The sequence below is a fragment of the Mytilus trossulus genome, chromosome 6 (genome assembly GCF_036588685.1).
Source record: "Mytilus trossulus isolate FHL-02 chromosome 6, PNRI_Mtr1.1.1.hap1, whole genome shotgun sequence".
NCBI classification, from domain to species: domain Eukaryota; kingdom Metazoa; phylum Mollusca; class Bivalvia; order Mytilida; family Mytilidae; genus Mytilus; species Mytilus trossulus.
Window position 1 is genome coordinate 12672696 of NC_086378.1, and position 24325 is coordinate 12697020.

A 24325-nucleotide genomic window follows, 5' to 3' on the forward strand; every position below is an offset into this window, starting at 1 on the left:
AAACTAAATGTCTTGATGTTTTCTTTTTCAAACATTTGTTAAACCTAAAGTGTTTTTTTTTATTGCTACATTGTAGTAGGATATTAAAACATTTTTTAAAAATTGTTATTTTACTGTTGAAGTTGGTTTTTTTAACTGTTAATCCTCATTTCACTGTTTGAACTATTAAACATTTTTTTTCTTTCATGTATGTTGAAACATTTGTTATGCATGTAATTTTTTGAAAGGATTGTTGTTATGTGTTGTATAATTTTTTTTAAATTGAGTAACAGCAGTTACAAGACAAATATTGGGAAAGCATTAATATATGATTTTCATCAGAAAAAACATCTAGACATTTCACTTTTAAAAGATTGTTATGAAATTGGGTTAAAGATATAGAAAAAAGAAATTGCCATTAAAATTATATATACAGGATTTCTGTTAAATCCTGAAGCTTATTTTCATTGATAATAATAATAAAAGTCTTCCACTTCATAATGATTCATTTAGTGTACATTATCCTAAAAATTGGTTAATATTTTTATGATAGGAGATCCTGATCCTTTGATAATACATTTAAGGAATGACTAATATTTTTTTCTGTCTATGAAAAATAACATAAAAAATTTGGTGCACACTGAATAACACGCGTAGTGGGTTATTTATCAGTGTGCACCACATTTTTTATGTTATTTCAAATAGACAGAAAAAATATTACAGTCATTTCTTATAATTTAATTCTAAATTCCATTTTAAACCGTAGAAAACTATGAAAAAACGTTGATGACGTCACGGTCACATGACTAAATTATGTCTATGGGCTCATAACAAAATAACGTCAGCCAATCAGAAGACGTGTTACATCCAAAATTAAATTATTTTATCATTTCAGATAAATTATTACCAGAAATAATGAAGTGTGTAGACGGTGGTATAGATACCTTACAGAGGGTTGCCATTTCAGCTCTGTGGGCACTAGTGTACAATAACCAAAAGGTTAGTTTGTATACTATCATAGTTTTAACTACAACACTTTACTCAACAATTGCTTTAATTTGATATGCAATTCATCACAGTTTTTTAGATCAATATTTACTTTTAAATAGAAATTTGTAGAACAAACCTTTTATAGGTGTAAACAAAAAAATCAACCAGATAATATACAAAATTAAAAAAAACAGTTTTTTTCAACTTTCTTCACAGAAAACTAACTCAATTAAACAACATGAACGTCACAAGAAACTACGGGTAAACTCTGGTGCTCTGGAAGGGTAAATAGTTCTTTCTCTATATAAAATGAAGCCGATCTGTTTACTCCTTATAGTTAACACGTGTCAGGATCATTGTTTAACATATTTATCCATTACCGCTACATTGATATAAAATAGTATATATATTTGTTTAGGGGGGCAGCTGAAGTACACCTTTGTTAGTGGGAATTTCTCGCTGCATTGAGAAGACCTATTGATGACCTTCTGTTGTTGTCTGTTCTGTGGTAGGGTTGTTGTCTATTTGACACATTCGCCATTTCCATTCTCAATTTTATAGTATGCAGTTGTGTGTAATACACACCTACTGGTTCATCCTTCCAATTATTATTATTATACATTAACACTCTATTGTTTATTCACTTTTATGTTGCTTTTCTAAGCAGGATGATAATATATATAAAAAAAGAAGATGTGGTATGGTTGCCAATGAGACAACTATCCACAAAAGACCAAAATAAAATTATAAGATTATCTTGCCATACATGTAGTTTTATAACTATGTTAGGCCGTGTTCACATTGACCTAATTTTGGTGTTGTGTTAGTGTAACTCACACATAAACTAAACATAACTACGTTCCCATTGATAAAACTCAATGTTTACATGTAGTTTAAATCATGTTTTGTCTACATGCAGTCAATAGTTGATGTAGGCCTTGTGTATGTGCATTGAACACAAAACTAGACATTCCGAACCTGTAATTTTTCCATTTATATGTAAAAAAGAAACGATTTTTTTTATAAAATTAATACTTATAACACCTATTAATTAAGTTCTTAACAGAAATATTTGTCTAAACTTGATATATTTATTTGTTATAAAAGCACTTAACGTAGCCTTATTAACCCCTTATCAAAACTCATCCGTCATCATTGCCGAACACATAATTCCTTTGAAAAGGTCTTCGCGAATCGACTGGACACTGACAGAAATATTTGCCACTGGTCTTTACTCGAACAACAATTCACTCATTAATGCATTTCTGAAAAAGGGTGAGGTTAATTGTTTGTTTGTGTAGAATCTCAGATTTGTTAAAATAAAATAAGAAATAAAAAAAAAATATCACCCTCTCCTTTTGCCAAAAAAAAAAAAAAAAAATTGTAGAAACAATACCATTTGAAACAAAAAGAAAATTTAGAAATGTAGTGATCCTTAACATCGCAATTCTTTTTCTTTGTCTATAATCACGCTGATGCAGCCTACATTTTTAATGCGTAGTCGAGACATCTTTAAACTACTGCAAATCATCCAAAATGACTTTCTTAAAGGAGCAACCACTTTACTTTAAAACAAAAGGGGGGGGGGGGCGTGAGTCTGAGTCCAAATTTTTTCTCGCGCGAAAATTAATAATCAATTTTTTTCGATGGTACCAATTCAATATTTAACACTATTATGTATTGGGGAAACTTTGGAATCAGATTTTTATTTTCATTCTAATCATCTGTATGACCCGTAAAATCCATCCCCCCATTTTTTTTAAAGTCAAATGGTAGTTCCCTTACTGCTAGAAAAGTTGTTCGAAAATTTGAATTCGGTTAAACGTAATGAACATTTAGATGACATATAGTTTAAAAGTGTGAACACATCTTATGTACAGGTAACTAAACAAAGTGTATAGATGTGGACAAATCTTATGTGAAACTAGTGTAGATTATATTAAACCAAATGTAAACATTATAATAATTAAAATTGACAACTACACTTCAAAAGATCTGCAATTTTATTATCTATGTCTACATGTTTCGCCTGCAAGGCAGGCTTCATCAGGACAATTTTTATACAGAAATTGAGCCCCTGAAGTACTCAAAGTGGTGCATTGAACTTGACGTCGTCATGGTGAGAGAAACAATGAAAAGTGAAAGTAGCAATACAGAGTTATAAATAGATAAGATAAATATAGAAAATTAAAGTTTGTATACAATGTAACTTGAGTTCGTTTTACTATTATATGATACATGAAATTGTTCTAAAGGCTTGGCATCTAATAGGACGAACTTCCCATGGTTCCTACCACTTCGCAAGGCTTCTCTTCCAACCTGGCCATAGTTGGAGGTTACTACTTCCCGGCGCGTCGGTAACAATAGGAAGATTATGATCGCCGCTGTGGATAATAAAATTGTCAAAAACTGTTCTTTTGTTAATTATTTGGTGACTATATAATTTTTGGATCGTCTGCAGTAGTTGGTCTGTATAATGGCATAGTTGTGAATTCCTAGTTCATTTAAGATCGGCGCCCGTGGTACGTTTCTTCTGCAATCATTTATATCTGCTATCATTTATAGATGTATAGGTGGTATCAGACATCTTGGTCATCTTGATTCAGTTGTTATTTCGTTGTAAGTATGGAATATTCCTTGGTCCATGTATATGCTGGTGGCCTGTAGATCGGCGCTGTTAGCTTGGCGGTTCCTTTCGGATGCAGGGGTTCACGATTAAATAATAAATTAAATTCCGCGATGTAAATGTAAACATGTTTACTGTACACAGTGTTTGGTGTGAACACGGCCTTACACTTTTATAAAGTTTTTGTGTGTAATGTCATATTGCTCTTTTCCAGGCCAAAGTTATGATGAAGAACGCTAATGTGCTGCCTAAACTTCAAGAGAAGATGAATAATATGTATAACAAGCAGGCATTACCAGAAAAATGTTTAACAGACTTACAATGTGTCATAGAAGCTGTGTCAGAATAACACTGTCACAACTTTTACAATAATGAGATATAGATGTATTAACTTATTTCTTGCAAGTGGTCATTAAAAGTATTTATTTTATCCAAGTAGTATTTACCTGCTTTTATACCAACTGTGAACATCAATCTAGCAACTGTTTAAATCTATCAGTCTATTTGTGAGAAAATTGTTAAAACAAATATATAGCTTAGTTGTTGAATTATTATTTATTAAATACTGTAAATTCATTAATTATTGCGTGCATTTATTATTGCGATTTTGTCATTTTAAACTTAAATGCGATTTTAATTTTTACAATTTTAAGAAAAGTCATGCTTAATTCAGTTAGAATATTACAAAATGCGAGTTTTAATTATTGCGTTTTCAAGTCTGTCGCATTATTCGCAATAATAAAAACCTCGCAATAATTTCTGAATTTACAGTAGTCTTCAATGATTGGTTCTTCACTAGGATTTTTCAGAGTTGTAGATTAGTCAGCTAGTCAGTCTATTATCTATTATATTATAGAGGATTGTGCTGGCTAATAATATATGAATATTCAAAAGTGAAAAGTGTAAAGTCTAATGGGGTCAGTAACACATGATGAGAACAATCAACAAACAGGCTTTCTCAATTTCCCCACTTTGTATTGTTAAGAATCATCAGTACTAACAAACAGGGATCTTTACTGAAATAGCTGTACCAGTGAAGAAATCTGTTAACAGCATGTGATATATGTAAAAAAAAAAAAAAAAATCCTTTGATTATTCTCAGAAATTTAGTTTAAGGTTGTATTTTTCGGTATAAAAATACAATTTCTTACTATTTCTGTATCACTTAAGTTTACTTTAACGTGGCAAAGATACCGTCCATTAACTTATTTATATACTTTTGTAATGTTATAGAATTATTTTATATTTATTTGTATATAATATACTTAAAGACTGATATTTATTATGAAATTAAGGTTTTCAGTAACAATAAAATAAATACATATTTGAGTTATTTTTATATGTTATATAGCCTTTTATGTTTCCCAAAACTCTTAAGCAAATATTTTACTAGATATTGCCCTCACCTGTTAACACTAGTTTGCGGATGGAATATATTAATATGTATATTAGTATCACTAGTCAGCATCGTCCAAAGACACATAGTTTCCAGACAATTATTTTAGTTTAAGTGAATGGATCTTTATGAAATTTAAACACACAGTTTGAAACCACAAAATGAAGGTTGTGATTGCTTTTGGGGGCTAACAGTTTGGAACAAGGGGCCTGAAAGGGGTCAAAATAAGTATTTTTCTAGTTTCCAGACAATAACTTGTGTGTAAGTGTATAGATCTTTCTGAAATTGTACCACAAGGTTCCATACCATAAAAGAAGGTTGGGATTGATTATGGGGGTTATGGCCCAAACTGTTAAGAATTAAGGGCCAAAACAATACTTTTCTTATACTTTGTATAAATTGCTTATTTCTTGACCAATTTCAATGGGGTTTTATTCTTGAATTCTTGGGGTTCTTTAATGTGCTGAATCTTACTGTGTATTAAGTTTTTTGGAGTTTGGGCTAGTTTTTAAATTGGTCCACATGAGGTACAAAGGGTCAAAATTTCAACTTTGTTTGATATCATCAAAAATTGAATTATTGAAGTTCTTTGATATGCCACATCTAACTGTGTATTTATATTTTTAATTTTGGGTCCCGTTGTCAAATTGGTCTACATTAAGGTCCAAATAGTCCAAAATTAAACTTAGTTTGAATAAAACAAACATCGAATTCTTCAGGTTCTTTTACATTGTATATGCTGAATCTAAACATGTATTTAGATTTATGATTATGGGCCAAGTTTTCAAGTTGGTCCAAATTGGAGTCCAAAATTTAACTTTGTTTGATTTCAACAAAAAAAGATTGTATGTGGTTTTTTGATACGCTAATTTAGATTTTTGATTTTGGGCCTTATTATAAAATTGGTCCACTTTGAGGTCAAAAGGGTCCAAAATTAAACTTTGTTTGATTTCATAAAAAAAATAATTCTTGGGATTCTTTGATATGCTGAATCAATTCATGTATTAAAATTTGAGATATTGGACAAGAATAGGTTGGTTTTTTTTTAAGTTCATTATACCACATTCATTCTGTGTCAGAAACCTATGCTGTGTCAAATATTTAATTACAATTCAAATTCAGAGCTGTATCAAGCTTGAATGTTGTGTCCATACTGGCCCCAATTGTTCAGAGTTCAACCTCTGTTGTCGTATCAAGCTGCACCCTGCAGAGCATTTTATTCTAGGTGTAACACCACTAATTCAGCCTGGCAAGAAATCACATACTAGAAAGATGTACATATATTTAACACAAAATAGTTTCTACACATGAGTGTTACTTTAAAAATATGTAGAATATTTAGGTATTGTTGACTTCAAATGAAAGCTGAATGACTGGTCATCATTGTAGAAATTTTTTGGACCTATAATTCTGAATATTAAAGGGGAACTAGCTACGAGATATATAAAAAACCCAAAGTTTTTTTTTTTTTTGTTCAATCAATAATGAAAGTGAAATGGTGAAATAACAATTCACCTTTTGCAACCAAATTGGTTCAATTTTGTCAAATTATGCTAAGAAACATTGATAATTAGTTATTCACTTGTAAGTGAATGAGTCGACCTCTTTAAATCCGTATTCATGTGAACTTCAATTTAACCACTAGCTAGAGATTGACAACGCATGCATTGTACGTGTACTGGTTATTTAAAGAAAAAGAATGTCAACAATGAAAGTGAAACTACGGTAAATCATTTGATTGCTAAATTTGATGCCCATAAAATCATTCTTATACGGTTAAAAACAATGAAAAACTTCTATTTTTAATCTATAAAATAAAATAATACAGACCTATAAAAATCCAATTGCACATGTTGGTTTTATCTATTCATATCTTTATTTGTGTTTACATCGCTTATATGGTCATCTGAGGTCAAATCGATAGTTAATTAGATGGCGTCTGGAATAACACACATGAAACAAACCTATATATTATCCATCCCATGCTCTGTAAACTGTTTATTTTAGACTTTTGATAGTTTGGATAAATGTTTTACATTTTGAATATGAGAATTCAAGTGAAATCGGTGACCATGAATTTGACAGCTAGTGCCCCTTTAAAAAAACTGTACCAAATTTCATAAACAGAGTACATTTTGCCTGTTTGTCAATTGTGAAGTACCTGTTTTGATACATCCTAAGTTCTGAAAACCAGTTCTTTCTTAAAATCCATTAAAGGTATGTTGATTTTTTCAGTACAAGACACCATAAAGTGTTGATTTGACATGCAATAATTGTCAATTTATTTGAACTTTAAAAAACAAAAGAGCTGTGCTTGCTTGAAACTGAGGAATTTAACATAGAAAGCAATGGGGCCATGATTCAATGATGTACTCCTAGAGGGCTACATCTCTGATCATCAACTGGTACCAAAAGGTATACCACTACTGAGAATTTACACTAACCCTAAGAAGAAGAGGGGGAAGGGTATTTAGAATCCACCATAGGTTTTGCCTTCAATTCATCTGTTTGTCTGTCCTAACAACATAATGACGAATTAAAATGTTTTCATTAGCTTGACAGTCATAAGTTGGATTGAGTGATTTATTTGGGATATTTTCTGTAAATAGTGTTAACTTTGTGTAGTTGTGTAGTTCTCTGATACACCCTTTCATACTCAGTCAATTCAATACATTTTTCTTGTTAATCTGTTCACAAGTTTTTTTTTTATGGAAGTAAACAGAAAAAGAACATCACAAAAAAAAGGGGGGAGGGTGTAGAAAAGAGGTAAAATCAATACACAATTTATTTGTTTATTACTAAATGTACATCATAAAACATGCACAATCAGTTTTGTATATAACAATATTCAATTGGTCATGAATTTTTTTATATTAAAAAGCAATAAGGTTTAAAGATACATACTATAAAACTGAAAACTAAATAAAATTACACAGTGAAAAGTATATATCTCAGATGGGAAGAAATAATGCTGCAAGTACACTAAAATTCAAATATATACAAATATGGTTACGCTATATTATTTTATTGAAGAAAAAATGAGAGGGCGTTGTAAAAGCATGCAAATGTCAGTTCTGCATGCATTTTTACTGTAAGACTATTTCATTATTTCGTACATTTTATTACTAAACTTCAAAATAACAGCAGAAGCACCATGAGTGTATTTAACAAATTATAATATAAAGAATTAATGTTCATTACTGGAAAGCAAAACATAATTTTCAAATTTCAACTGATTCATTGCTGCTGTGACATGTTTGACCTAGTGACCTTAAAATCAATTGGGTCATATTCACCTCAAGGCATGATATACCACAAAGTTTGGTAAGGCATAAAAGGATTTTCTAGATTTAGAGGATCTTTGTAGATGACCTTCAAAACTCTTTCATGAAATCAATAGGAATCATGTTCATTCCAAAAGATATTTTCAAACAAATTTTGGTGAATTCAGGACAAAGATTCACAATAAATGAGTTTCCAACAGTTTCCAATTTCAATTAAGAAATTATAGGCCATGGTTCACCTTGGGTCATTGTGGGAAAAGCATTCTAGGATATTGTGACATAAAAATAGTTCTGTTTTGTAAGGAAAAAACACCAGTTGGAAGATAATAAGTATATATCCATATATATTCCTTTAAATAAAATGACTATTTACATTCTTTTGATTTCATGCTCCTTATCTTTATTACATCAAAAATAATTTTTGTAACATAACATTTAGTTGTAATTTAATATAACATGTGACAAACTGTATCACACTATCCATTACACATCAAACTGTTTTATATTCAAATACACAACTACTAAACTCCATCACACTATCTTTGATACAGTTTACTAATCATAGTTTATACAATGTATTCATGTTTGAATGTTTTTTTAATACTTTTCTTATATTTAAAAGTTGCAATGTTTGGTTGACAAGATTTGGTATGTCTAAAATGTTCATTCTATTCATCCCCTATTTAAATGATGAAAAAAAAAACCTTCATCAATTGATATGAATATAAATCTTGTTTTGTACTAGACTGACAGGCTAAGACAGATTTTTTAAGCAACTACTTTACAAAGTAACAGTCCACAGAAAGATGTGTCACCTACACCCAGACACATTACTCTGCATGTCAAGCCTACCAGACTTTGCTTGAACAAGGCATTGAGTTCTAACCCATCAACCTCTGGTCTGGAGATGAGCAAGTTACCACTAGATTACAAATGGTTCCATGACCTACTGACTGGTCAACTGTGTCAACTAACATGCATAAAAACAAGTGGACCACTGTGTCTGATAACGTGCAGAAAAATAGTGTATAAAGTAACAAAAGACATTAACAAACAGTTTAAACAAAGATATAAACAAAGATATAAACAAACACTTATATGATTTTATTATATTTCACCTAAAATCCACTAAACAGTCACTTCAGCAGATGAGTCAAACATTATTAAAACAATCATCTTGCTAGACTAGAAGACTAGAAGACTAGCATGATTCTACCAGGAATAGAAAATCAAAAGAAATAAAATGCAGAGGCTCTATTATCGTCGTTGTAAAAAATAAATATGAAGTAGTGTACACCAAATCTCAAGAAATAATATTCAATTTTGAATTATGTGAAGGATACTGTGGATTCATTAATTTTCCTGGATACCAATTTTCGTGGATAAAGGAAAACTTATATGTTCGTGGATATTTAATTCGTTGTTTTGCAGAAATCTGCTTTACAAGCCTGTAGAAAATTTAATATTTGTTGAACATTTAATTTCGTGGTTCGTCTGTTCCCACAAAATCTATGAAAATTAGTATACAACGAATAATAAAGATTCCACAGTATATGACTTATTAGTTATTGGTGTTGAATGCCATTTTCACCACTGTTTGTTATATCATATGGCATCAAGCTTTTGATGTTGAGAAAGCCAGAGAGCCTGGAATGAACCAAACACTTCACAATGAAAACTGGCAATCCTAATTAATTACGATTGAAGTTGAATGTGCCTTTAATAGAGTATGAATGCATAACCTCAGTGTTGACAGGCTAGTATCTACTGTAGACCACTCAGTCACCTAAATATACAAATTCCTATTTATCTGGAGTTGAATCTTTCTAGGTATTATTTGTCAAAGTCCTATTCTTAAGTTGAGTTAACAAGAAAATTACAATCAATCTGTTTAAGACAAAAAAAAACATTGTGTAATGTTTTTGTTACTGACTAGTTTCATAACTACATTTTGAAGACCCATTCTTCCTCTAAATAGAACAGTAAAATATCATATACATGTATACTTTGGATCCATTTCTTTTCATATATACCAATTTTTGTGGATTAAGGATCAATTTTATTTTCATGTATAGTTGATTTCATGGTTTTGCCAAAGTCTGTATAATAGAAAAAATGTACTGTGTTGATGATTTAAATCCATGTTTTTGTCTTTACCCACATAATTCACATAAAGTAATAACCCACAAATTATAACATGTATAATGACTCCACATTATACTGTGAATTCATTTCATTTTTTGATACTAATCTTAGTGCATTGTTGAAAAATCCTGTTTTTATGGATATTTGATTTCTTGGTTTTACCTATGTCTAAATAAAAGCTTATAGAATATTCCTACTTTGTTTAGTATTGAAATTTGTGGTTCACTTAAAAATCCACAAACATTGGTATATCACAAAAAATTATGAATCCACAGTATATATCGTTATCGTATAAATATTTTCATGGCTGATTATATGATAATTGACCTATATCTTGATAGGTCTCTTGATTTCTGTTATGACTGTCCCTGTTTGATATTTTTTCTGGAGAGACATTTAATTCTGGAGACTGTCCATTATTTTGTGACCTTGACCCAGAATGTCTTGTGGCTCCCTCTATAAGGATATCAGGAGACTGATGTTGTAAAGAAGATGAATATCTAGTGTCCTGTTGATATGGCACAGAGTTATTAGAGGGAGACAAATTTGTTTCATAATGACCTTGACCTTGGTAAGCTGTGTTCCTAAAGGACACATTATCAACTGAATGCACTGAATGAGGTCGTAACTGTGATGTAAAGGTCATTGTTTCTTCAGCAGGAACAGATGTTGGTCTTTGACCAGATGAACATCCACCTTCATCCATATGGGTCAATAAATGATTCAGTATTGGACGGCTCTGGCCATGGCCATGTGACTGATAATTTTGCACAGTAAGTGGCAACAAGCTTGGCAATGACTGTTGACTTCCATTTTTAGAGCTGCTAAGAAATGATGACAACATAGCTGCATAAGATTCTGCTGAATTGAATTGTGAGTGAGCTGGTAATGGTCTGGATGAATAATCAGCATGATCATTTAAATATAACCCATTCTGGTCTGCATAGGAAGTGAGTAAATCATTAGGATGAGTAAATATCATATCTTTAGAATGTTTATTTGCATGGATAGTTATTGGTACTGGGTTAAGATTTGATAGGGCAACTTCTTGTTCTTGTTGATAACTTGATCCTTCTGTTTCCATAGCAACGGGGGTGACTGGTTCCTGATATTGTTGCAGATCAACAATAATAGCAGGATTCTGTGATGTTTGGTATGATAAGTCATTGTCTTTTTGTGTTGACTGGTTTCCTGCTAAACTCAAATCCATCATTTCACCATTTCGTGATTTTTCTAACTGTGCTTCTCTGGATGCTTGCTTAGCCATTTCCAAAAGTTCTGGAAAACTAACGTCCTGCAATTCCTGCAAACAAACAAAGTGTATTATAATAACAAATATCTGTGATATTCAATGAAATATACATTCACAAATAATGAAACAAGTAAAAATCTACATTAAGGCTATACAGGTAAAATTTTAAACAATCAAATATGTGAGTGTGGACAAACAGAAATGTCCTACCAAATAATGCATCTGTTTCAAATCTGAAGATGTTTTAAAACAGTTTAAGAAATCAAAGTCTTTCCCATGACATATAGAGGTAAAATTGAAAAAAATCATATATATGAGTGTGGACTAAACAGAAATGTTGTTTGTTTCAAATTAAATGTGCAGTTGAAATATATTTTTTATTAATACTTAGAATACTTTCACAATGCCCTATAAATGGGCAAAGGAGAAACAGAGGGGGCACCCAAACCATAGTAGATTGGCATTATTGCCATTATTAAAATGGAAAAGATATACAGATAATCAAAACAATACAACACAATAAATTAAAGATGTGACAACATAAACCCCACTGAAAACTAGAGGTTACATAATTGCTCTCAAAGGTAAACAGTCTGTGCTCTACAACTGACACCAATATCTTTTAACAGAAAAATAACAGATTGCTTGATGATTGTTTAATGTCCAGTACTAAGTAATTATTAAATGCATATCCAGGACAGAAAATATTTAGCTTTAGCGAAAAAATCTCAGAAATATCTTATCAAATCCTAGCTATTTTCAACTTTCTAAAACTATAATAGGAATGTTTTATTCAAATTATTCTATTATTTTTATTCTACAATAAATAATAATCAATAAACCTCTGCCTTGACATCTTAACATACTGTACCTGTGGTTTCTGAGTTGTCTGGAAGTGATGTTTGTCAGCAATCTTAGCTGGAAGTTCATTACAGTTTCGTGGTGGGAATACAATATCACCGAATCCTTTTCCTGTTTCTATCGCTTTTTGTCTAAGTTTAGGTATAGTCATGACTTCAACATGATGTTTGCCTCTTAAATGTTTGTCTAAATTTCCTTTCAACTTGCAGGAATATTCACAAAGATGGCACTGATATGGTCTCAGATTCTAGAAAAAAAAGGATAATGTTAGAATACTGCAAACAGTAAAATACCATTATCATATGGCAAGCTACTGTGAAAGTACTTTAATTCGTGGGTATCAATTTTCGTGGTTTCAGCAATATTTACATGTTCGTGGGTTTTTAAATTCGTGGATTTTAGTGTTTTTTTTTAAATGAAATATTAAAGCCTTAAGAAAAGAAGGTTACAAAAAGTCTGGATTGAAGGACATTGCAAAGTAAACATTTACCCGCGAAAAACACTAATTATCCCAAGCTGAGACTACCAAGATTAAGTGATCAACAGATTAAGGACAATCAAAGGTGTTTATCAGTCCATAAATTTGACACCTAAAGAAATCAGTATCATAAACGTATCTTAAATTGTCAAATAATTCTTCTCAAAATCAAGCCCAGCATGACCTTATTATTTCCCATATGTACGAGAACTATGAGGATATAAAATGAAAACTTAATCATACTAGCATATCAATACCAGAAATCTGACTTTAATCGAATTGTTTTTTTTTTATGAGAATTAAAAGATCCAAAGTTGTACAGTTTAGGTTATTAAAGATTAAAGGGGTATACTCCTGCATGCAGTTGAAGTGATGTGACTGCTATTAAAGTATTCTTAGATTCGAGGTTATTCAATCTATTCTCTATCATATCAGTAGTCAAACCTTCATGGGGATCTTTTCATGTCTTACTTTGGACAATGGTTGTTTTATTTCGTTGGACACTTAAATTCGTGGATTCAGTCATCCACGAAAACCACGAAAATTGGTACCCCACGAATAAAAGTACTTTCACAGTATATTATTTTTCAAAACACATATTTTTAAAAGAAACAGGTGGTTAAAGTAAAAAATAGTTATGTTCAAAATATGAATGAACAAGAATGTGTCCTAAGTACATGGATGCCCCACTTGCACTATCATTTTCCATGTTCAATGGACCGTGAAATTAGTAAAAAATCTAATTTGTCATTAAAATAAGAAAGATCATACCATACGGAACATGTGTACTAAGTTTCAAGTTGATTGGACTACAGTTTCATAAAAAAAAACTACCTTGACCAAAAACTTTAACAGAAAATTGCACTTTCATTTTCTAAGTTCAGTGGACCATGAAATAGGGGTCAAAATTCTAATTTGGCATTTAAATTAGAAAGAGCATATCATAAGGAACATGTGTACTAAGTTTCAAGTTGATTGGACTGCATCTTCATCATAAACTACCTTGACCAAAAACTTTAACCTGAAGCAGGACAGACGAAAGAAATCATGGACGGACAGGCGGACACACAGACCAGAAAACATAATGCCCCTCTCCTATCGTAGGTGGGTTATAAAAATTCAAAGGTCTCAAAGAAAGTCATGACTTATTCTTAAGTGTTTATTTACTGAAAGACCTTTTCTACTAAAATTCCAATAAAATGGTCACAACCCCACCCCTGAAAAAAACCAAATATCATTTATGATTTACAAAGTCAAGAATCAGATTGAAGATTTACTATTTTAGAGTATCATGACCCTACCCCTTAGATACATCATGGCAGCAGGACTGGCTTGTGCCTTCTGCTATATATTGGTAAGTAATTTTACCTTATGTGTATGCATTCCTGCTATATGGTTCTTCATTGTGTGTTTAAACTTAGTAGAATATCCACACCCCTCAAATGGGCATACCATAATTTCTGATTCTGAAAAAAAAAAATTAACTATTACATTTTTACCCATTTTCTTATATCATATTTTACTAGATTTAACTTTCATGTCTACAAACTTGTAAAATTTCTTAAACACTATGAGAGAAAAAAAAATAATACCAAAATTAATAAATTAAAATTTAAGTTAAAGTGTCACTTATAAATATTTAAGGGTTGCATAATATACACAAATGCATACCATACATGGCTGAAAACAGTACTTTATGCAATTTTCTACAAACAATTCTCAACAGATTCAATCTCAAGATATATCAACAGAAATTTTAAAACATTTAATCATATATTTTTTTTTAACTTACTGTGTCTTTTCTCGTGAGCTTTAACATTCTGTATGTTGTAAAAACCTTTACCACAAGTTGAACACATGAAACTTTTCTGTAAACCATCCTCTGAAAAAGAAAACAGTATGATTTTAACTCATGTATTTCATATAAGTACTATAGTGAACATTAGGATTATTTCTCTAGAAGCTCAGAAAATTAAAAGCATACATGTAGTAAAATACATTTTTATGTTGGAATCCTTCCTTAATATGATTTCCTGTTTTATTTAGTGAACCATAAATTCTTGGGTGAAAACCAAAAATTAGCATGCATCTCAAAAAGTATCTTGGCATTGCATAAGGTCTTTTTTTCTAGTAGATCTCTGACTGTTTATGATGTCTTTACACTAAATCCATTGGATGTTGGATATGCACTGATTGCTTATTTAGTCTTAGATACAGGATTTTTAACTGACTATGTGGTATGGGCTTTGTTCATTGTTGAAGGCTGTACTGTGACCAATAGCTGTTATTTTTTTGTCATTTGGTCTCTTGTGGAGTGGTGATTTCACAGCTAACAGTATATTTGAATTAATACCAGAAATCAACAGGAAATAAAATCTACTAATCGTTAACTCTTTTTTTAGCTTGTTTGCTGCAAAGCATTTATACTTCCTGACAAGGGAAATAACTTGCTTTAAATTATAATATTATTATGAAATATATATAAAATAAGAATTCACTCCTGTACACTTATGTAACTATTTAGTCAGAATAATTTGTCTGTCAAGCTAATTTACCTTGATGCAACTGTTGATGTCTGTCATAACAAGATCTGGTCAGTGTAAAGTAATCACATTTCTCACATTTATAACTGGAAATAGAAACTTTTAAATATTCATTTTTGAAGTTTTAAAATTGTAAAAATTATTGTTTTCTTACAAACCAATTATAGGCATACAAATGTTTTCAATAGCTCTATTTTTTTTTTTTTGGAACAAGCTCAACATTAGCATGATTAGAATTACTGTAAATTCAGAATTATTGCGATGTTTTTATTATTGCGAAAAATGTGACCGGGTTATAATCGCAATAATTTAAACTCTCATTTTGTAAATTTTTATATGAACAAAACTGGCTTTTTCTCAAGATCGTAAAAATTAAAATCACATTAGTCTCAAGTGACAAAATCGCAATAATTTCTGAATTTACAGTACTACTAACTACAGCAGAATGCATTTTGTGTAGGTAAAGGTAATATCTTTGGTTAGCTTGCTTGCTTACTGAACCGTGAAGTCATTATAAGGTTAGGTAAACTACCCTCCTTTTAGAATAGACTAGAAGGACATATAACCAATCTATCTGTCTGTAGGACTAGACTAATCCAAAAGGTGTGAAGAATACCTAACCTAATAATTACTATACGGTTTAGCTAACAAGCAAGCTAACCAAAGATTCTACCTTAACCTACACACTCAATGCATTCTGCTGTAAGGGGATTTTGTTGTTAAAGTTTAAAGATTGTACACAAACTTAAATGTTCAACAAAACAGAAGTTTCCTACCAGTAAAAATTTTTTGTTTAGATTATTCATAAATTGAGTTTTACCAGTATACATTTCAAATCTTTACCTTACAAGTAATTGGACATAAGTAAACAGTTTGTTTATTCATTAGTTAATGTTTGAACAGACATTTCAAGTCTAAATAAAAAAAGGATTTGACCTTACAGTCTAAAGATTCTTAAGAAAAATATGTTAGGCAATGTTCAAAATCAGCATACTTACACTTTACAAGATTCTTTAGGTAGTACCCAACACTACAGGGAGATAACGTTTTACATTTTGTAATTAGATTGTGTTGTAAAAGTTATATTAAGCTTCTCAATGATCAAAATTGGTGTTTGTCAAACTGCTATATAACCAGTGTAATTTTTCTGACAAAACAGTTGGTTCAAAATTTCTGAAATTTTTATATTTTTGTTAAAGGGTCAATGTAAGTACTTTGACAAATTCTTATGAAAATTACACGAGCCAAATTAATTTAAGTGCAAGTGTTGGGTACCACCTTCAGAAATATATCTAAGGCAATGCTAGTAATCAGCATACTTACACTTTACAAGATTTTGGCAATGGTATATCATGTATCTTCAGCAGGTGGTTGTTTAAGTCAGTTTTACTCATACATTTATAAGTACACAAATGACATAAGTACTTTTTATCTGATATCTTCAAATGAACGTAATCGATGTGTTTCTGAAAGTAAAAAATATTATTCAATCATTGATATCAAAGATGATTCTGTTTTACTAAATCTAAGAAACATATAGCTGACTATGTAGTATGTGCTTTGCTCATTGTTGAAGGCTGTAAGATGACCTTTGGTTGTAAATTTCTGTGTCATTTGGTCTCTTGTGGAGAGTTATGTGTCATTGACAATCATACATACAACATCTTCTTTTTGATATTATTTGAAAATTTACATATTTAAATTGCTGAAAAAATCTACCACAACTGTTTCCAATGTTTTTCTCTTTTTTTTTTATATTATACATGTACATGTTTTGGAGTTTAGTGTGATATTCAATTTTCACTGAACAAATACACATTTTGTTTAGGGACCAGTTTTACCCTCCTATGGATGTGAGATTTTCTGCCTGTATTGAAGACCCATAGGTGGCTTTTGGCTGTATTCTGCCTTTTGATTGGGTTGTTTTCTCTTTGACATATACCCTGTTTCATCCTCAATTTTATTCATAAATGACATGTAAACTAAATGTGTATGGATTATGTATATACATATGTAACTAACCTTCAAATTACATGAATGTCTGAATGTTTTACTGCATTCATTACACTTGTAATGCATTTGTGTTTTATCATCTGGGTGAACTGTTTTCATGTGGTATTTAAGCTGAGGAGCAGATTTACATCCTTTATTACACAGTTCACACACGTACGATCCAACTTCTCCATGTACGTCACTGTAATGGGTCCTCATCTTGTATTCAACAATTGTTGAAAAATCGCAATTCTGAAAATGACCATTCAAATTATGTATTCTCCATTTTGTATTTAATATCATATATTATTAATTATGTAAGTTAAACACATGAGCTGACATTATACTTGAAACTTCACTGAAAAAATATTTAATATTCTGCAGTTTTTCACATGGGTCAAGAATTTGAGAGGGAAAAAAATAGATTTTTACATACATGTAGCTCTTATACATGTATATCTTAATTGTTTATACCCATGACTATTGTCTTTTGTCCAAAAAATCATGAAGTTTCATGATCATTTTGAGTGTCTTTAAAAAATCTTGTACAAGTATTTATATTTTTATAGAGTCAGAGAGTTTGCCAAAAAAGTAAAGTTCTGTCTTGAAGGACCGTTCCCCTTGAAAAAAAGTGATTTCTGAATTTCAATGTAAACACGTTCATGACGTCTAATGCTAAAAATTTATATAATTACTGAAGTATTACAATTTCATCATGTTCTTACTAAATAATATTTCACCATTTTTATGAAAAATTATACTACTTCTTTTCCAAATCTGTGATTATATCTATAAAAGAAGGGGGGAGATACTAAAGGGCAATAAAACTTATACCAGGGGCAATCACAAATATATAAACTTACAGGCATATCACACATCAGGACCTGATACTTTTCTACATCATATCCAATGTTATGTTTCTTATATTTGTGTTCTATCAGATTAAGCCATGTGCTCAAAACTTTGTCACATAATGTACAAGTTAAATTTTCACGTTTGCCACCAGGATGAATCAATTTACGATGTTCTTGTAATAACTCATTTTTTGAAAATTCATCTTTACAGAGTCTACAAACAAATTTTCCTGCCTTTTTCTGTTTATTTAACCTGTCTGCTGCTCTTCTCTTTGTACCCTGCCTTGTAGACAAAACCTCATCTTCATCAGTTTTTTCAGACAAAGTATCGTTGGATAAATTTTCCTCTAGTTGGTCTTGGTCTTCGTTATCTGTTAAAGAGTCATTTGGACTTGGAATATATCTTTTTGTATGCATCGGTTTTCTTTTATTTTGATGTTTTTTCCTTCTGTGTTCTAACAGCAGTTTCTTGTCTTGAAATTTTTCTTTGCATAAGGCACAATTAATCATCTTTTCATTTATATTAGTCTCGTCAGCTTTTTGTTCTTGATTATTATTTTCAAAAACTTCAGACTTTTTATTTTTACTCTTCTGCCCTTTAGATTTTGATTTCTTGTCAATGTTTATATCATTTGTTACCATAGCAACATCAATGTGACAGTTGGTAGATGCATCTGAGTTGCTACTATCTTTTTCTTTTTGTTTAGCAGCATCAACCTTTGTAACCATAGTAACATTATTATTATTTGACCTTGACTCTTCTAACTGATCAATAACTTCTTCTTCTAACTGCTGTAAACTTAAATCTTTTTCTTCAGATTCTTGTTTGTTATGTTCTGCTTCACTTTGTTCCATACACATATTGTCACTGGTTTCAATTAATTTTATGAAACATTCACATTCTTTAACTGCATCATCCAAAGAAAGGGTCAAACACAAGTTGTGAATTCTTTTCATATTATCTCCTGATATATTCAATTCACCTGTGTATATCAGCTGAACAATTTTTTGCATATCTTCACTTTTCTCTTTTGTAAGATAAAAATTAGCTTCTGGAGTTGTATGAATATTCCTGCTAGACTCAATCTCCCTGAAATGTTTACTAGCAGCTACCAGTACAACTCTGTGTGCAGGTATGTATCCATCTGATGTGAAGATAAGCACGTCACATAAGTAACGCTCTTGCTGGAACTGATATAGAGTTTCAGATACACCACACATCATGGACGGAACACTTAAGGTTGTCAATGCCATTTTCTTAGACGTAATCTGAAAAGATTTTATTTTATTTTAAACATGACATAAAAATAAACTTTGACACAAAGATGTTTTTACAATAAAATATTTGTCTAAATGATGAACATCTTTTTACCACAGAACACCACAGAATACCATAGAACACCTCAGAATACCACAAAACATCACAGAATACAACAGAACACCCAAAATTTACCACAGAACCTTGAAATATTAATACTCCAGACATTGATACTGTGTTATTGTTCATTTGTTTTATAATTGGCCACTTGTTATTCATATACATTTTGTTAATTAAATTGTTTATTTAAATTAGGGTCTGCCCTCTATTTTCATGATTAATTCGCCCAGAACTGAATGGCCAATCAAAATATATCGAAAAAACCCTAGATATTAAAACCATAAAATAAAAGATTATTTACATTTGTGACATATATATTTTAGATACATTTTCATTTCATTTTTGTAATTTTTAATTAATTTTTGAAAATGTTTAGACGCATAACCATGATTATGTTGTACTTTATTATTTGTTAAATTTATTTTGTTTATCAGGGGTTTTTTATTGCTTTTTTATTAATCTTACCCTTCTGGAGCACCTGAGATCACCTCTAGTTTTTGGTGGGGTTCATGTTGCTTAATCTTTAGTTTTCTATGTTGTGTGATGTGTACTGTTGTTTGTCTGTTTGTCTGTTTGTCTTTTTCATTTTTAGCCATGGCTACGAATGTTAAAAGTGGTTACAATAAATAACCTAAATGGTTAATGTGACGTTTCATTTAAGCAAACAATTAAACTGTTACAGTATTAAAGTGATTAAAGAAATTGGTTAAACTGATATCTTAAGATGTTTCAAACAATTATTTAAACTTGACTAATGTTTGAACATCAAAGTTTTCTCTATTGGAGTTATAAATAAAGCAATACAGCTGTGTTAAGGTGGTTAGCAGGTCTAAATCAAAATTTTATTCTAATATATATATATATATATATATGTTGTGTACAAGTTGCGATTTTGTACAGGTTATAACATGTACAAAAATATTGTACATGTTATAACTTGTATAATGCAAAAATACAAGTTATAACATGTACAAAAGTACCTCATACATGTTATAACCTGTACAAAATATTGCTTAAAAATGTGTTTAACTTGTACAAAATTTAAAATAAACCGTAATGAAGTATAATATACATTTAAATTCACCAATGCATAAAGAAAAACAATGAATAGGCCAGAACGTGTCTTTTCTGTAGAGGTCAATAATCACTAAGTTTCAGAAATATATGTTTCATGACTTATGTTGGCAAAATGTGTTTTCATGTAATTGCATGTTTTACATGTATGTAGTCCTTCATGGCTTTACTAAAAGCTTGCAATGTCTTATATGCTTGCTCAGTAAAAGCAAGATAGGGTTGAAATTGTTTTCATTGGACCACGCTTCATTATCAATATCTTTGGATCTACTCTTCAACATTTTTTGGCCTTCAGCATGACTTATGAAAATTTATAACTCAATTTTTTTTTATAGACTATAAGATTATTGCATGGGGCGAATGTCATTTTGATGTTTTTAAATATATATCCTCTACTTTGAAAGCATGTATTTGTGTCCTTTGGAGGTTGTCTGCTCCATGAGCGGGTTGTTTTCTTTTAGACCAAACCTTATTTTCATTCGCAATTTTATTTGTAGACACATCTGTCCTGGCTATCCTCTTATGTCTTTTAGTGTCAACTAGAATGAAAGTATTTTACTATTGCCTTCAAAGTGGACACTCACAAAATAATTCATCAAATAAAGATATGTCCATAGATAGTCATAAAAGGATCATAAGACATGTCCTAAGATATACCTTATGACAAGTCTTAGGAATGCTTCGTAATACCGACCCCTGGACATTAACTGTATCAAAAAAGGACAAAACACACTAACATAAAGGAATAATAAAAAAGTTATGAAAATATTATTGAGGTCAATAACATCTGTTGCGATAATAGAAACATATCCTTATTTTTTTATTTTGTACAAGTTAAAACCATTTTTAAGCAATATTTTGTTCAGGTTATAACATGTACGAGGTACTTTTGTACATGTTATAACTTGTATTTTTGCATTATACAAGTTATAACATGTACAATATTTTTGTACATGTTATAACCTGTACAAAATCGCAACTTGTACACGACATATATATAGGATTTCGCTATATTTTGCTACAAATGAACTTTATCTTATACCTAATAGAAAAATAAAATAAAAAGATGGGGTCACCGTTCATTTATGCTCACAATCTGCCTTCAAAAGAAGCATACATTTGTGTCAAGCTACTATTTTTCTGTTGAACTTATAGGAGAAAAAACGGAAAAATCGAAATAAAAAAAGAACATACATGTAATTACAGAAATCGCTCAAATTTTACAAAAGATTAGTTTAAGTAAAGCTTGTTTAAAAATAATAATACAAATGATAGGTCACTGATGAGTTAACAAAGACATTTTAATTTTAATGCCAAAAAATGTCATTTTTGCAGCAAAGGGAGATAATTTGGAGCTTTTTCAATGATATTTACATTTTAAAAGTCATCTGAGGCCAATACAAAATATTTTTGTTGAATGATTATTGTACCATATGATCATGATGATAAAGAAACAATTAATAAAGGTAACAAATAGAATTCGTAATGAAAAATAACTGTTTAATTTTTTTCAGAAATTTTTATACCCGTGGGCCTCTTTCATTGTCCTTAAAGGCTACCAAAAAGTTTCAAAATGATACAAGTGTATCAGAAGTTGTTGTAGGACAGCAATATTTGAGTTGACTTATATATAACATATATATATATTATAAGTGTGTCTTTTTTAATTGTAAAAAAGTTCAAGTTTAATGACAGTTTTTCGATTTTTGTGAACATTCTTCAATCATTTGACAATACTTCCGACTTTTACCAAATTTGGTATTCATTTAGAAATCGTAGACCTAAAACTTTATATAGAAAAACTTGTACATTGTATATGAAGCATTTACATCATTTACATCATATATATACTCTATTTATTTTAGTCCAAAATTAATGTTGACCGTAGCAAGTTTACCCACACAATTAAAGGACCAAAACTTAATTAGATTAACCAATTTTTGACATTTTTTGTAATCACCAATCAAGTCAATTAACATGTCACTTAAGTTTTTACACCTGAGACATCAAATACAATTAATTGAATTACCTTATATAAATATAATCAGGTGGCAACTAGAACATATTTTGCATGTGTGAAATATACATAAATAACATTTAATGTAATTTAACCATGAGGATCAACTTTAACTGATATAAAATCTATAAATCTACAGTTTTTCTAGTGAGACAATATTGACTGTAGTGAGTACATTTTTAATTTTAAGAATACTAACATTTGTACAACAAAAGTGTGGTAAATATTTCATGTATTTATATCTTTCTTTTGTGAAATGATATCAGAGAATCTTTTTACTGCAGAACACTTAAAATATAATATAGAGCTACCCAAATTACAATAATACTGCTGAAATATATACCAAAGAACATTAAAATTACTTTACAAAATTCAAATCTAATATAGAATTAGAATTATATTATTTCTTTAATTAGGACTGAGTCTAAATGTATGACCATTGACTGGGTCAGTATAAAAAATTATCACAACGTTTTTGTTTAATATTTCAACCCTACATGTACAAAATGTATGTGCCTATTTTGCCAAATTGTGATTCTGCTGCGCTCAGTGTTCCTACGCACAAAATTGGACTAAATTGGACTAAAATAAGACGTCCTGGACACACAGTGGTTTCTAGATGTTTAAGTAACTTTAATCCCCAATTAAGTTCTATCATCATCTGCATAATTCATATCTAGGTCTAGAAATAACCAGTCAATTTTATTTTTTTGCTAATTTCAGTCCTGATGTTATACACTTTACAAAACCTTATCGCTATTTGTCCGCCATTACTAGATATCACACAGGTTGCTGTAAAATTTTGACGTCATAAAATATAATATCTGACGCCACAATGAAAAAGTGATTGTTGTATGTGTCAAAAGTTCAAGCAGCCGGGTCAGCAGGGATTAGCGATAGATAAGGTTATACACCTTGTCGCCATTTGTCCGCCATTACTGGATATCACACAGGTTCCCGTAAAATTTTAACGTCACAATACAAAATTTCTGCCGCCACAATGGAAAAGTGATTGTTGTATGCTTCAAAAGTTCAAGGGGCCGGGTCAGTCAGGATTATAGCGATAAAGTGTATTGGTAGCTGTATCATATATCCAAGTTCTATCTCTGTTATAGTTTTGTGTAAGGTTTATTGTCAATAAGTTTCATCAGTTTGTGTTTAAACAGGTACTCTCTACACTATGGTACAGTATTATACTATAGAAAGTCCCTGGTTATTGTTACTTTATTTTTAGTGTTTGTATTTTTCCTGTTTACAAGGGATTATGAACAATATTCAAACATTCAGTACAAACCTTGATATGAAATATAAATGTTTGATATTGTTTTAAATTCAATCGTTACAGAAAGAATTCATCAGCAACAATATAACTATCATTATAAACTTCATGTTCATGATGTTTATCTTCCAAATGACATTTCCGGCATCGGTCCGAGTTTAGAATTTCACTTACTCT

At 30.5% G+C, this 24325-nt stretch overlaps 2 protein-coding genes across 3 annotated transcripts in view; one reads left to right on the top strand and one right to left on the bottom strand.

Annotated features, from left to right (window-relative positions):
- LOC134720813 (rotatin-like) overlaps nucleotides 1-4890 on the top strand; it is a 108391-nt gene extending 103501 nt beyond the window's left edge. The window contains exons 46-47 of one of the 2 annotated variants that reach the window (XM_063583332.1): nucleotides 875-978; nucleotides 3810-4890. In XM_063583332.1, the coding sequence (XP_063439402.1) occupies nucleotides 875-978; nucleotides 3810-3944 (239 nt within the window). In that variant the 3' untranslated portion in view covers nucleotides 3945-4890. The remainder of the gene's footprint in view (nucleotides 1-874; nucleotides 979-3809) is intronic. The other variant, XM_063583333.1, reaches the window with a different exon arrangement.
- Nucleotides 4891-7852: 2962 nt separating this feature from the next.
- Nucleotides 7853-24317, bottom strand: LOC134720814 (zinc finger and BTB domain-containing protein 41-like). Its single transcript, XM_063583334.1, has 9 exons — nucleotides 24164-24317; nucleotides 18410-19669; nucleotides 17577-17798; nucleotides 16878-17020; nucleotides 15567-15640; nucleotides 14804-14893; nucleotides 14380-14477; nucleotides 12544-12780; nucleotides 7853-11723 (listed from the first exon to the last, which is right to left on the bottom strand). The coding sequence occupies exons 2-9, from the start codon at nucleotides 19652-19654 to the stop codon at nucleotides 10722-10724; spliced, it is 3111 nt and encodes a 1036-aa protein (XP_063439404.1). The 5' UTR covers nucleotides 19655-19669; nucleotides 24164-24317; the 3' UTR covers nucleotides 7853-10721.
- Nucleotides 24318-24325: the final 8 nt, after the last annotated feature.